The sequence below is a fragment of the Elgaria multicarinata genome, chromosome 6 (genome assembly GCF_023053635.1).
Source record: "Elgaria multicarinata webbii isolate HBS135686 ecotype San Diego chromosome 6, rElgMul1.1.pri, whole genome shotgun sequence".
Taxonomy (NCBI): Eukaryota; Metazoa; Chordata; class Lepidosauria; order Squamata; family Anguidae; genus Elgaria; species Elgaria multicarinata.
This window is the reverse complement of record NC_086176.1, coordinates 45,420,064-45,433,423: the sequence shown is the minus strand read 5'-3', so window position 1 is coordinate 45,433,423 and position 13,360 is coordinate 45,420,064. Positions and strand designations below refer to the sequence as shown.

Below are 13,360 nucleotides of genomic sequence, written 5' to 3'. Positions count from 1 at the left end.
CTTCCAATCAATGTTTACCTTCTTAACAAGCAGGTTAGTGTGTTTGCCAATCAGTCCAGGGCATCCTTCAGACAAGGCAAGAGAATCAAATCAACTTCAACTTTCAATTCAATATATGTATTAAAGAACCAAGCAAAGAGAAGTTGAGAATGAGTCAGTTGCATTTAAAATAAAATGAAACCTCAGACTAGCTTACTAAATCTTCCTTATCCAGATCCTAAGAGCAACTTACCAAAGCAGCTTACAGATGCGGGGGAGGGAGAAGCCTACCTCAGCTCTGACTCTGGGTTGGTCATACAGAATACATCACCTAGCTAGTATACTGATTGGGACTAGCTTACTAGTTAGGGCTTACATTGAATACATCTTGTCAGTACTTTAACAGCAAAGTTCTGGTGCTTACCTATAAAATCTTAAAACAGCTTGGAACTAGGCACCTAAAGGACTGTCTTAGGCAACATGTGTCTGACTGAACACAACATTCATAATCTGAAACTGACCTCCAGGACAATTAATAAAATGTGAATTGGCTTCTTGAAAGGTCTGATCTGCTCTTCTGAATTTTTATGCTGCTGTTCTGGTTTTAATTGTGATTTCATACTGGTGACATTATTTTTCACACCCTCAGGTATTTTTACTTAAGATTGGCTAAAAATATTTTACACTAATAAATGGTTAGAATTTCTAATGTATACATTAATATACAGTATTTGTCCAGCATTTCCCTAGTCAATGTTTTTATTGCTATGCTGCAAACATCTACTGAAATTTCCTTGATATTAAAAAGTAGTCTGTGATGCTATGCACAATAGCTGCTAATTGGCAAAAGTAATGAATCTCTTTTGCGCCCATAAAGATGCTCAGTTAAACATGAACTTGATGTCAAGTGAAATATGCAGGATTTCATCTGAAGTGGAAAAGCAATTGGAATTTTTGCAAATACTGCATTACTATGTTGAAAAGTTCTTGTTTCAATTCTATAGTGATAAAATTCCATTTGAAGCTTAAAAGTCCAAATTCCTCAAACCCTGAAACATTTCGTTGTTGTTACATTTCTGTACCTCCCAATAGCTGACACTCTCTGGGCAGTTCACAACAATTGATAGAAAAATGCAAAACTGCAACATTATAAACAGCATAAAACAACATTATAATAAAACAAATCTTAAAGAAATTAGGCACAACATTTAAAACAATTAAATAGCGAAAAACAATTTCAGTACACAATTTCAATAGCAGACCTGTTCAAGACAGTTGACATAAGTTCCCCAGCATATACCATTAAATGTCTGGAAGTTGATAATACTCCCATTTCGTATGGTATTACGCAAGGAATATGGTTCTCTTACATGTCACCATCGCATGGTAGCCCTTCATTCCCATTAAACCTTATATTTATTATTATTTACATTTGTATACCGCCCCATAGCTGAGGCTTTCTGGGCAGTTTACTTAAGATAAGGGTGGTTTATTAACCTTGATTATGCTTTGTCAAAGACTCCCAACTGCCTATGGCTTTTAACTGCAGTGCTGCAGGCATGAAAATATTGCAATGTCCTAGAAACAACAGTACCAGTCCAGTATTTGCTCATCTAGTATACAATGTATAAACTCTTTTAACACTGTAATATTTTCTGGCGGCTACCATGTTTGAGAAAATAATTATTAGAACTAGATTTCAGGCACTGAAGCTGCTTTTCCATTTAAATAAAATGTAGTAAACTTGAGGGTGTCACATTGCATTCATTCTTCTTATCCTATAAGTAGTAGTGCTTGCTGGTGCTGTAAAGATTTATTTGGAGCTGCTATAGCCAGGCCATTGCCTTTAAAAACAACTATGCCGCAATTGTCGGTTTAGGTAGGACACCAAACAGTGGACAGCCATTAATTAGTGAAAGTCTAAGTCCAGTATATGCTGCCTCACCTGATCTAGAGCTTTTCCCAGGTCCTGTGATAACAGAAAAGCAGGGGAGTCTCCTAACAATAGTATCCGCCAGTTAACAAATTTAATCTAATCACTATGCAGAATACAAGTCATTACTACCTTGGAAAGTTTCAGGATTCTTCCAAAGTATAGCTTAATTCAATATACTATCATCTGAAGACTTACCAAAATCCAAAGACTTACTTTGGTAAATTAGTTTCTGCTTGTAGCAAGAAAGAAGGTTTACCATGTAGAACCTGGAGTATTATTCTAAGGAACTGAGCTTGGATGGTCTCAGTCATTTGCAAGTCTATAAAGCCCCACAATTGGGCTCCATAGAGTTGCTGCCTTTGCCAGTAAACCTTGAGTCCAAGGGGGTGAGATTAATTTCCCTCCTTTATACAAAAATAATTTAACTAGTCCTATGATTGTTTGACCTGTGCCACATGGATTTTACATGATCCTGAGCTGATGAAAATAATCTCCAAATATTTAAATTTGTTAACTTGTTCTACAATAAGTTCTACTGTTCTTTGGATTGTGTGCTATGTAAATGTTTATAGAATGTTCGTGTATTATTGTCATGTCTTATAATATTATGGAATGTTATCGCTTTGATACCCCTCCCCACCGCATAAAAAAAATTACTCTAGTTCTTTATATAGTTTTCAGACATGGAAGTGATATGTTAATTGCTAACTTTTCTTCACTTTTTTGCTTTTGTTTTAAAATCATTGCCCTTTGCTCTGCAGTATGTCCGTGTATCTTTTGATACAAAGCCAGATCTTCTTCTACACTTGATGACCAAGGAATGGCAGCTTGAATTACCGAAACTGCTCATCTCTGTGCATGGAGGTCTCCAGAATTTTGAACTTCAGCCAAAGCTCAAGCAAGTCTTTGGGAAAGGCCTCATTAAAGCTGCCATGACAACTGGAGCATGGATATTTACTGGAGGAGTAAACACAGGTAACTGTAAATTGGCAGAGGGACTCTCTGGGGCAATTATTGCAAAGAAAGATTTTCACTGTTTTTTAAGATCCTGATAGATTCCTTTTACTGCATTTGAAGAAGTGAACAGTGTTATACAGTATCTATTTATTGCATTTCTCTCCTGTATTTTCTCAAACTAAATGTGCTATTAAATACATTTTTGCATTGAACGTGCATGTTTTTAAAAATGCAGATAGCTGCAGCAGGGGCTGGGCAAAGACAGAAGTTCCCACCACTACCACTTCTAACAAAAATTGCCCTCCTCAATGCTGCTTTTTTGCATTGGGAGGAAAGTGCCCATTGGTGGTTTTTGTTAGGATTCTCTGCCTGCCTTTGTTGGTCCTGATCCGGATTCCTGCCCCCCTCCCCCCACTATTTGCATTTGTTAACATTTGCATGTTAACATTTAACATCACATTTAGTTTGGCCCTACGGAAGTGGCATACAATGCATTTCCCAATAGATACCAATGCTAGGATGACCATATGAAAAGGATGGCAAGGCTCCTATGTCTTCAACAGTTGTATTGAAAGGGGAATTTCAGCAGGTGTCATTTGCAGGCATGTAGCACCTGGTGAAATTCCCTCTTCATCACAACAGTTAAAGCTGCAGGAATCCTGCCCTTTTTTGTAGCTGGCCACTCTAGAGTGACCAGCTACAAAAGAGGCCAGGGCTCCTGCAGATTTAGCTGTTATGATGAAGAGGGAATTTCACCAGGTACTGCATGCATACAAATGACACAACTGTTAAAGATACCTATCCAATGCAGGCACTGACCAATGCTAGGCCTGTCATGTTATCAGACACTTTTAGATCAAACCAAAGATACTGGATAGTCAAAAAAGGAAATCCATACAGCTGAGGTTGGTTTGATAGCACACCAGCGGCTTATTTTTGAAGATACATAAAGAAAGTTATATGTAAAATTATATGTAGAGGGGTTCCTAAGCTAAAACTATTATCAGTGAACTGAAATGTGAGTAGAACTCTCTGCACGATCAGGGACCCTAACAAAGTAGAGTTCTACTCATGGTCAAGTGAACCCAAGTAGAATGTCCCTTCAGACCATGCCACCCAACATGGCAAGATCAGGAACAGAGGAGGCAGAGGCTGCTGCATACAAGAATGTAGGGGGTGGGGCCAGTATGCACGGGGATCTAGGAGCTGGGGGTGGCATGCACGACCCTGCCCCCCTACCCAGTTTAAGTCATCACACTTTATTCATGCAAATACCTAGGGCTTTAGTTGGAAAAGCATGTCCTTCCCAATCATTAATTGTGGTGTTGTGTTTTTTATTGTCTTAAGGTTTTATTGTTTTAAGTTGTTGTGCACGGCTTTGGTGGCTTTTTTTTTTTTTTTTTTTTTTTTAGCAAACAAGGTGATATATAAATGTTAATGGACCAGCAGCTGGTCCATTAAGATTACTTTTCTGATGAGCTACATTTGCTGTTCAGATCTCTGACCTGCCTTGCCTCTATGCGGGAAGGTCTTTGCTGAGACCTTACTATGTAGCTAAGCCTTCTTTGTTTCCATTTCCCCAGCTTTTCTCTTTGCCAAGTGACAGAAAAGGCTCTTCTTGCATGTTTCCTGGCTTGGTTAAGGAATAGAATGTGGCCCTTGAGGAGGCCTTTGTTGGTTAAAGCAAATGGGTAGCAGGAGATATAGACAAAGTGCTTGTAGTTGCCCTCTTTGTGCTCAGAGTTTGTGCATGCAAACCCATGGCTGGCTATCCCTCCCTTAATTTCAACTGCATAATTTGTTTGTGAGACACAATATTTGAGTTTCCCTGTCACAAAATTTGGTTGTGTTTTTTTTTTAAAAGCACAGAATGCCAGAACTACTAGCAACAATAAAGGTAAAGGTGTGGCTATTTGCTGCTATTGCACAAAAGTTTTTTTTATTTTATTTTATTTTTAATGGGATATTATTTTTGTGTTTTGCCATAATCCATATGCAAAGTATAACAATCAGAGAGAACTACACCCACATATTCATTTTATAAGAGATATGAATACTAAAGGGGTTTTGTATTCTTTTCTTTTTTTTATCATCTGCATGCATTTCTTTTCTTTTCCAGGAGTCATTCGGCATGTTGGCGACGCACTGAAAGACCATGCCTCAAAGTCTAGAGGAAAGATCTGCACCATTGGAATTGCTCCCTGGGGGATTGTAGAAAACCAAGAGGATCTGATTGGCAAAGATGTAAGTCTCTGCTTTATCTTCAGCATCTTGTTTTGTCAATGTGTTCCGGATGTTGAGATTTTCAGAGCTTCCCGGGCATGAGTAATATCCATGATATCTTATAAATGATGCCAAGATTAAAACAGAGAGGAGTCTCAGATGCTTTTATACAATACATGCATCGCAGCCTCTAGGTGTGGTTTTAATATCATGAAAAGTATAAAAGGCAATTAACATCCCTAGGTGTCATCTTGGATAATCCCTTTACTTTACCCTAGGTCATGACGTCATTACTTTGTGAGTCTCTTTGTCTATGTCAGCAGCAGCTAATGACTTAGAGTGAAAGCAAGGAAACTCATAACATGATGACATCACAACACAGAGTAAAACATATGGGGGAAAAGAGGAAGAATTCAAAATGTGGATATTTCATTTTTGGTGGCAGCTCAGTGTGGTATTTAATACATAGCTATGGCTTTGGTGACAAAGACTGAGAACATCTGTGTTACGTTCAGTACAACTATGGGTAGTATCTAACGCTGACCATCTGCTAGCAGGGCCCACCACTGCTTCCATTTTGTGATCTCCACTGACTTGCCCTGCTCCAGAAACAAGTGTTTCTGGGTTTATTTTGGGTTACCTCTGGAAATGCTAAGAGCTCATCTATACCAAGCAGGATATTCCACTATGAAAGCAGTATGAAAGCAGTATATAAAAGGCAGGAGCCACACTACTGCTTTATAGAGGTATTGAAGTGCATTGACAACTATTGGGACCCATTGGCACATGCCATATACCACTTTCTACACCTAAGGCTGTAGAGGGAGGGGGATGATGCCAGACTTACCTGCTTCTGGGATTGTCCCTGTGTTTCTAAATGGAAGCACGACATCCCGGATGGGAGGAGGAACGTCACGCGTGCCATTAAAAAAAAAAGGAGCCAGAGCGCACGTGTGCTCCAGCACAAAAGTAAGTACAAAAAAAAAAGAAAGAAAAAGGCCTGATCTTGGTCCCCACCCCACCCCCAATGGCTCTAGACTCCCCCCATCCTGGCTCCCTCTGCTGACCCGCGCTACTCAAGGGGAGGAGGGAAGAAGCCAGGACAGGCGCCCATACCGTCCTCGGTCCTTGGAATTGTCCTGGGACCACAGGTAAAACTGGGATAACTGAGGTCTCAGTTACCCCGGGGAAATGGAGGGATCATCCCTTCCTGCTCCCAGAATCCCCTGTGCGTCATTTGGATGCACAGGGATAATCCAGGCATGATCCCTGGGGAAAAGGCCAGTGTAGAAAGTGTAGAAAGTCAGTTTTGTTTAGCTGAAACTGGGTACATGTAAAGAAATCTAAGATCATGAATCAGAATACTTATGTAAAATAAGATGTAGTATATTCTGCTGTATTTTTTCTGCTGCCATAGTTTTCCACCTATAATCAAATTTATATTATTTTTTATAAAACAGGAGTGAATTACAAATAGGCCACATAGGTTTTCGTGTGTGTGTGTGTGTGCGCGCGCGCGTGCATTTCTATCACCAATAAACCATGCACAAAATAGTGATGCAAATCTAGAAAAGACCAGGGAGAGTCATATTACTTTAAAATGCATCATTTACACCATGCGTCTATTTTGGGACAAAAGCAGGTGCATCTTCATTATACACCCGCTCACATTCTAAACAAATGATTGGTTACCCTTCTTATGTGAACACCTTCTTTGTGTGCTATTCATGTTCTAAATTCTTGTCTCCTTTATGTTGGTTGTCCAGCCATTCACAGGCAACAAAACCAGTTGCTGAAGTTGTTTTGAACTTCAGTAAGTGGCTTTGTTGTCTGGAAAAGTGTCTGCACAGAACTCAGGGAATGATTCATTTTGTAGTGTGATAACTACTCTAAGGCACAATTCAGATTCCATAAGCTAAATGCAGGGGCTGGATAAATGTTTCAATTTGCTTCAGACACTATCACAGTCCATTTCAACTTCCAAGTCATCCTTCTTTTTAAAGCTTCCTTTCTTATAGCAAATGCCATATTGTTTTTGAGGTAAACAGGGGAATGTTTGTCTGTCCCTATTCTGAACTCACCTGCAGGGCAAGTCAATTAAACTGTGTGAGGCAAAGGGCTATAGACAGACAGAAACAGAATTGGATTCTCACTTTGCAAATATTATGTGTTTCCATTGTGAGTGGTGTAGTGAGACCAGTGAGACATGGGTTCAAATACTGACTCAACTATGAATCTCCCTGGTCATCTTTGGCCATTCTCTACCTTACAGTGTAACCTACCTGAAAGGATTGTTCTGTGAGTATGGAGGATAAATCATGCATACTGCCCTCAGCTATTTGGGAAAGTGCAAAATATAACAAAAGCACATTCCAAACATCAAAGTGATGATTTAACAGTTTCTTCTATTTTGATAGTGAACTAACTAGACATACTAAATCTGGTCATGGTGGTACAAGAGTGATTTGACTTTGTAAGCCTTTTACTGTTGGATGATTTGTTTCTAAGGGATGTGGGGTTTGGGGGGGTTGCATAGATGCTTGGGTTTTCTCCCTGTTATGCTCTTTGTCACTGGTTTTAGATTTAATCCATATTTATTTATTTATTTTATTTAAAACATTTATATCCCACTCTATATCATTCAGATTTCAGGGCGGCGTACAGATAAAAGCATACAGTATAAAACAGTAAATATGCACAGATAAAAACAAATTAAACGATGAACCAAGTTAAAACAATATATACTTTAAAAGCAGTAAAACAATTAAAACAGTTAAAACAATGTGCCATCTTAGTGAATTTAACCATTAAAGGCTTTGTTAAAAAGCCATGTTTTCACTTAGCACAGGAATTTTATTTATTTATTTATTACATTTTTATACCGCCCAATAGCCGGAGCTCTCTGGGAGGTTCACAAAAATTAAAAACATTCAATGTATAAAACAACAGTATAAAACTATAATAAAAAATACAATATAAAAGCTCAACCAGATAAAAACAGCAGCAATGCAAAATTACTAATTTAAAACACCAAGTTAAAATTTATTTATAGACTGTTAAAATGCTGGGAGAATAAAAAGGTCTTCACCTGGTCTAAAAGCATATAATGTAGGTGCCAAGCGAACCTCCTTAGGGAGCTCATTCCCCCTTAGGGAATAAAATCAGCGTTGGCGCCAGTCGGGCTTCCACTGCAAAACATCATCAGTTCTTATCAGCTATGGTTTAAAAAGGAAATAGCAGAAATTTTACCAATTCCAGAACGAAGAATATCAGGGAAATGTATTAAAATACACATAAACCTTGCATATCTAAAAACTAATTTAAACCACGCAGAGTTCTGCAACATTTTAAAACTAACAGATTAAAAGTAGCATATAGGCTAGATTTTATGCTACAAATAATACGTTAGTCTTTAAAGTGATGCAGGATTTGGGTTTGGTTTCGCTGTAACAGACTACTACAGCTATGCATTTGAAATACACCCCCCCCAACCAAAGTAATATATGGTTACAAAAGTAGCTTGAGGCATTTTATAAAAATAAGTTTAAAAGTAGTGAAAAATGCTGATGCAAATTTTACAACATAGGGCAGAATCCAATGGTGATTGTCTGTGAGTGGCCAACACTGCTGATTCTATCCCACAAACGGCACCCACTGCTTGCAAAACAGACTTAGGGCTCATCTACACATGATATTGCACTATGAAAGTGGTATGAAAACGGTATATAAAAGGCAGGAGCCACACTACTGCTTTATAGTGATATTGAAGTGCACTGGCAACTGTTGGGGCTCATGACACATCTACACCAACCAGGATATAACACTATGAAAGTGGTATGAAAGGATCTCTCTCTGCAGTGCCTTTTCCTCAAATATTGGACAGCTGCTTAGACAAAGTTCTTGCAGTGTGTTAGAGCACTGCTTTTAATAGCCAGAAGTGGCCCCAGCCCTCTTCCCATTAATAGTAAATAGATTTGATAAATTTAGGCCCTACATTTAGGACCATAAAAAGCATGGGAGGGGACATAGTTCTGTGGTGGAGCACCTGCTTTGCACGCAGAAGATCCCAGGTTCAATCCCCAGCCTCTCCAGGTAGGGCTGAAAAAAACTCTGCTTGAAACTGTGGGGAGCCGTTGCTGCCAGTCAGTGTCATCAATACTGGACCTAGATGGACCAATGGATTGACTCAGCTTCCTATATTCCTAGAGCAGAGTGCAAACAGGTTACTGCACATGTATCTTACCAGTTTCCAACATTTGCCACATATGCAGACTGAGCTTCGCAGTGTTTGTGGGATTTACTTCCATGTAAGGTACCCTTTAAATGTTATGTTAGTTTTTCTATGCATTCAAATTACACTGATAATACCTGCAAAAATTGGAGGAGACAGTTATACAGATCTTTACCACAAAGTTTTTGCTTCCTGATCTTGGGGAGGTGACGATTTCATGGTACGGACAAAAGCAACTTCCAGAGCCCTGGAAGCCCCAGGGTGGCTCCAAATCCGTGCTGCCACCAATTCGGAGCTGCCGATTCAGAGCCACCCAGGGAGAAAAAGCCGAAGATTTGCAGCAGAAAAGTAAAGGACTTACCCTGAATTTTCCTGCCTGAGTGAGGTCAGCACGGCTCTCCCGCCGTCTGTCCTCGCTCTGGTGCTGCTCTGGGAGCGTTCACAGGCAGAAGGCACCCTCCCATGGTTGCTGGAAGTCGTGGGAGGGGGAGGGATGGACCCAGCAAGCCTGCCAGAAAGCCTGCGCTGCCTCCCCCAGTGGGGATTATTCGCAACCACCCCAGACCAGTGATGGTGGAGAAGCACCGACTCGACACTGTGAAGACAGTCCCAGAGTTATAGGCCTTTAAATCTTACAGCAGTGCTGTGGGCTGACATACAGAGAAGTGGCTCCCACTGTGCTACCATATACTTTTAAATAGCTAAGGGTACAATCTTATGCATGTTTAGACAGAAAAAAAGTCCTGCAACTCCCAGCATAATGGGGAATCCTGGAAGTTGTAGGACCTTTCCTGTCTAAACTTGAATAGGATTGCACTTATGTGTGTAAGCAATCCTCATTGAACTTAGTAAGGAAATATGCATAGGATTAGGCTGCATGTCGTTTCTCAGGTCACTGACATCAGCTAGGTTGAGTGTATATAATCCGAGAGATGCAAATTTTTACAACATCAGGCTAGCATGGCCCTTCAGACATAATTTTCAAAATGTATTTAGCAGTATGACATTCATCACTGCAAAATGAGCTGAAACTCCTTTCTTCTGTGGATTTAAGTGTTGTCTGAGGATAATAGTGGAAAGTAACATTATATTTATTTATTTATTTATTTATTTATTTTATTACATTTATATACCGCCCCCCAGCCGAAGCTCTCTGGGCGGTTTACAACAATTAAAAATAGTAGACATTAAAAGTATACAAAAAATTTTAAAAACATAAAAACAGTATAAAAACAACAACAGTATTCATTTAAAACAACAATTCTGGGGTCCATTAAAACAAACTTAACGTTATTAAATGCTGTTAAAATGCTGTTAAAATGCCTGGGAGAAGAGAAAGGTCTTGACCTGGCGCCGAAAAGATAACAACGTTGGCGCCAGGCGAGCCTCATCGGGAAGATCATTCCACAGTCGGGGGGCAACCACTGAGAAGGCCCTCTCCCTTGTTGCCATCCTCCGAGCTTCCCTCGGAGTAGGCACTCGGAGGAGGACCTTAGATGTTGAGCGCAGTGTACGGGTAGGTTCATGTCGGGAGAGGCGTTCCATCAGGTATTGTGGTCCCAAGCCATGTAGGGCTTTATAGATTAAAACCAGCACCTTGAATTGGGCTCGGAAACATATAGGCAGCCAATGCAAGCAGGCCAGAATCGGTGTTATATGCTTAAATCTTCCTGTTCCAGCTATCAATCTGGCCGCCGCATTTTGCACAAGCTGCAGTTTCCGGACCGTCTTCAAAGGCTGCCCCATGTAGAGGGCGTTGCAGTAATCTAATTTGGAAGTTACCAAAGTATGGACAACTGAAGCTAGGTTATCCCTGTCCAGATAGGGGCGTAGCTGGGCCACCAACCGAAGTTGGTAGAAGGCACTCCATGCCACCGAGGCCACCTGTGCCTCAAGTGACAAAGATGGTTCTAGGAGAACCCCCAAGCTACGAACCTCCTCCTTCAGGGGGAGTGCAACCCCATCCAGAACCAGTTGAACACCCCCCCATCCGATCAGAGGAACCACCCACCAGCAGCATCTCAGTCTTGTCTGGATTGAGCCTCAGTTTATTAGCCCTCATCCAGTCCATTGTCGCAGCCAAGCACCGGTTCAGCACATCCACAGCCACACCTGATGAAGTTGAAAAGGAGCAGTAGAGCTGCGTGTCATCAGCGTACTGATGACAGCGCACTCCAAAACTCCGGATGACCGCACCCAACGGTTTCATGTACATGTTAAACAGCATGGGGGACAAGACCGACCCCTGTGGAACCCCATACCGAAGAGTCCACGGGGCCGAGCAATGTCCCCCAAGCACCACCTTCTAGAGCCGTTCTGCTAAGTAGGAGCGGAACCACTGCAATGCAGTGCCCCCCACTCCCAGCTCAGCCAGACGTTCCAGAAGGATACCATGGTCGATGGTATCGAAAGCCGCTGAGAGATCAAAGAGAATCAACAGAGTTACACTCCCCCTGTCTTTCTCCCGACATAGGTCATCATACAGGGCAACCAAGGCTGTTTCCGTGCCAAAACCAGGCCTGAAACCCGACTGAAATGGATCCAGATAATCAGTCTCATCCAAAAGTGTCTGGAGCTGGCCCGCCACCACCCACTCAAGGACCTTGCCCAGGAATGGAAAATTTGCTACCAGCCTGTAATTACTAAGATTTTCCGGATCCAAGGAAGTTTTCTTCAGGAGTGGTCTCACTACTGCCTCTTTCAGACGGTCTGGGACCACTCCCTCTCGTAGAAAGGCATTAATCACCTCCTTGGCCCAGCCGGCTGTCCCATCCCTACTAGCTTTTATTAGCCAAGAGGGGCAAGGATCCAGAACAGAGGTGGTTGCGTGGACCTGTCCAAGCACCTTGTCCACATCCTCGAGCTGTACCAACTGAAACTCATCCAAGATTACAGGACAAGGCTGTACTCTGGACACCTCACTAGATTCACCTGCTAGAACACTGGAGTCTAAGTCCTGGCGGATGCAAAAGATTTTATTCTGGAAGTGCCTGGCAAATTCATTACAGCGGGCCTCAGATGATTCTACCATGTCCTTGGGGCCAGCATGTAATAGCCCCCGGACAACTCTAAAAAGCTCCGCTGGGCGGTAAATTGAAGATTTAATAGTGGCAGCAAAGTATTGTTTTTTTGCTGCCCTCAGTGCCCCTGAATATGCCTTACTATAGGCACTTACCAATATTTGATTGCATCCACTAGGAGTTCGTCTCCACCTGCCCTCAAGCCTTCTCCTATTTTGTTTCATCGCTCTCAGCTCTGGGGTATACCACGGAGCCGTACGAGCTCTACTCAGGAGAGGGCGCTCGGGAGCAATCCTGTCAACTGCCCTGGTCATTTCTGCATTCCACAGATCAACCAGGGTTTCGACAGGAGAGCCAGCCCTATCAGCCGGAAAACTCCCCAGAGCCTTTTGGAAACCATCCGGATCCATTAGTCTCCAGGGGCGGACCATCTTAATAGGTCCCCCACCCTTGCAGAGGGGAAAAGCTGCTGTAAGTCTAAACCTCAGCAAGCAGTGATCCGACCATGACAAAGGGAGTGATGTAAGGTCCCCCACTTCCAGATCACCATGTCCATGTCCAGTTGTGAAAAACCAGGTCAAGAGTGTGCCCCGCTTCATGTGTTGGGCCGATGACATGTTGGGACAGTCCCATGGTTGTCATGGAGACCATGAAATCCTGAGCCGCCCCGGATAAGACACCCTCGGCATGAAGGTTGACATCCCCCAGAACCAACAGTCTGGGGGATCTCAGCATTACAGCCGAGACCACCTCCGTCAGCTCACCTAGGGAGTCTGTTGAGCAGCAGGGTGGGCGGTACACCAACAGAATCCCTAATCTGTCCCGCTGACCCAACACAAGGTGCAAACACTCCAGACCAGTAGTCACATGGACAGGGAGCCTGCAGAGGGAGATAGAATTCCTATAGACCACAGCAACCCCCCTCCCCGGCCCTCAGGTCTACCCTGATGCTGAACCAGGTACCTCGGTGGGCATAGCTGGGAGAGACTGACTCCTCCCTGCTCACCCACCCAG

The 13,360-nt window shown here is 42.2% G+C and overlaps 1 protein-coding gene across 2 annotated transcripts in view; it reads left to right on the top strand.

Moving 5' to 3' along the window:
- Positions 1-13,360, top strand: part of TRPM3 (transient receptor potential cation channel subfamily M member 3) — a 283,758-nt gene that overhangs the window by 151,109 nt on the left and 119,289 nt on the right. For both annotated transcript variants that reach the window (XM_063129338.1, XM_063129339.1), the window contains exons 4-5: positions 2,677-2,890; positions 4,992-5,116. In XM_063129338.1, the coding sequence (XP_062985408.1) occupies positions 2,677-2,890; positions 4,992-5,116 (339 nt within the window). The remainder of the gene's footprint in view (positions 1-2,676; positions 2,891-4,991; positions 5,117-13,360) is intronic.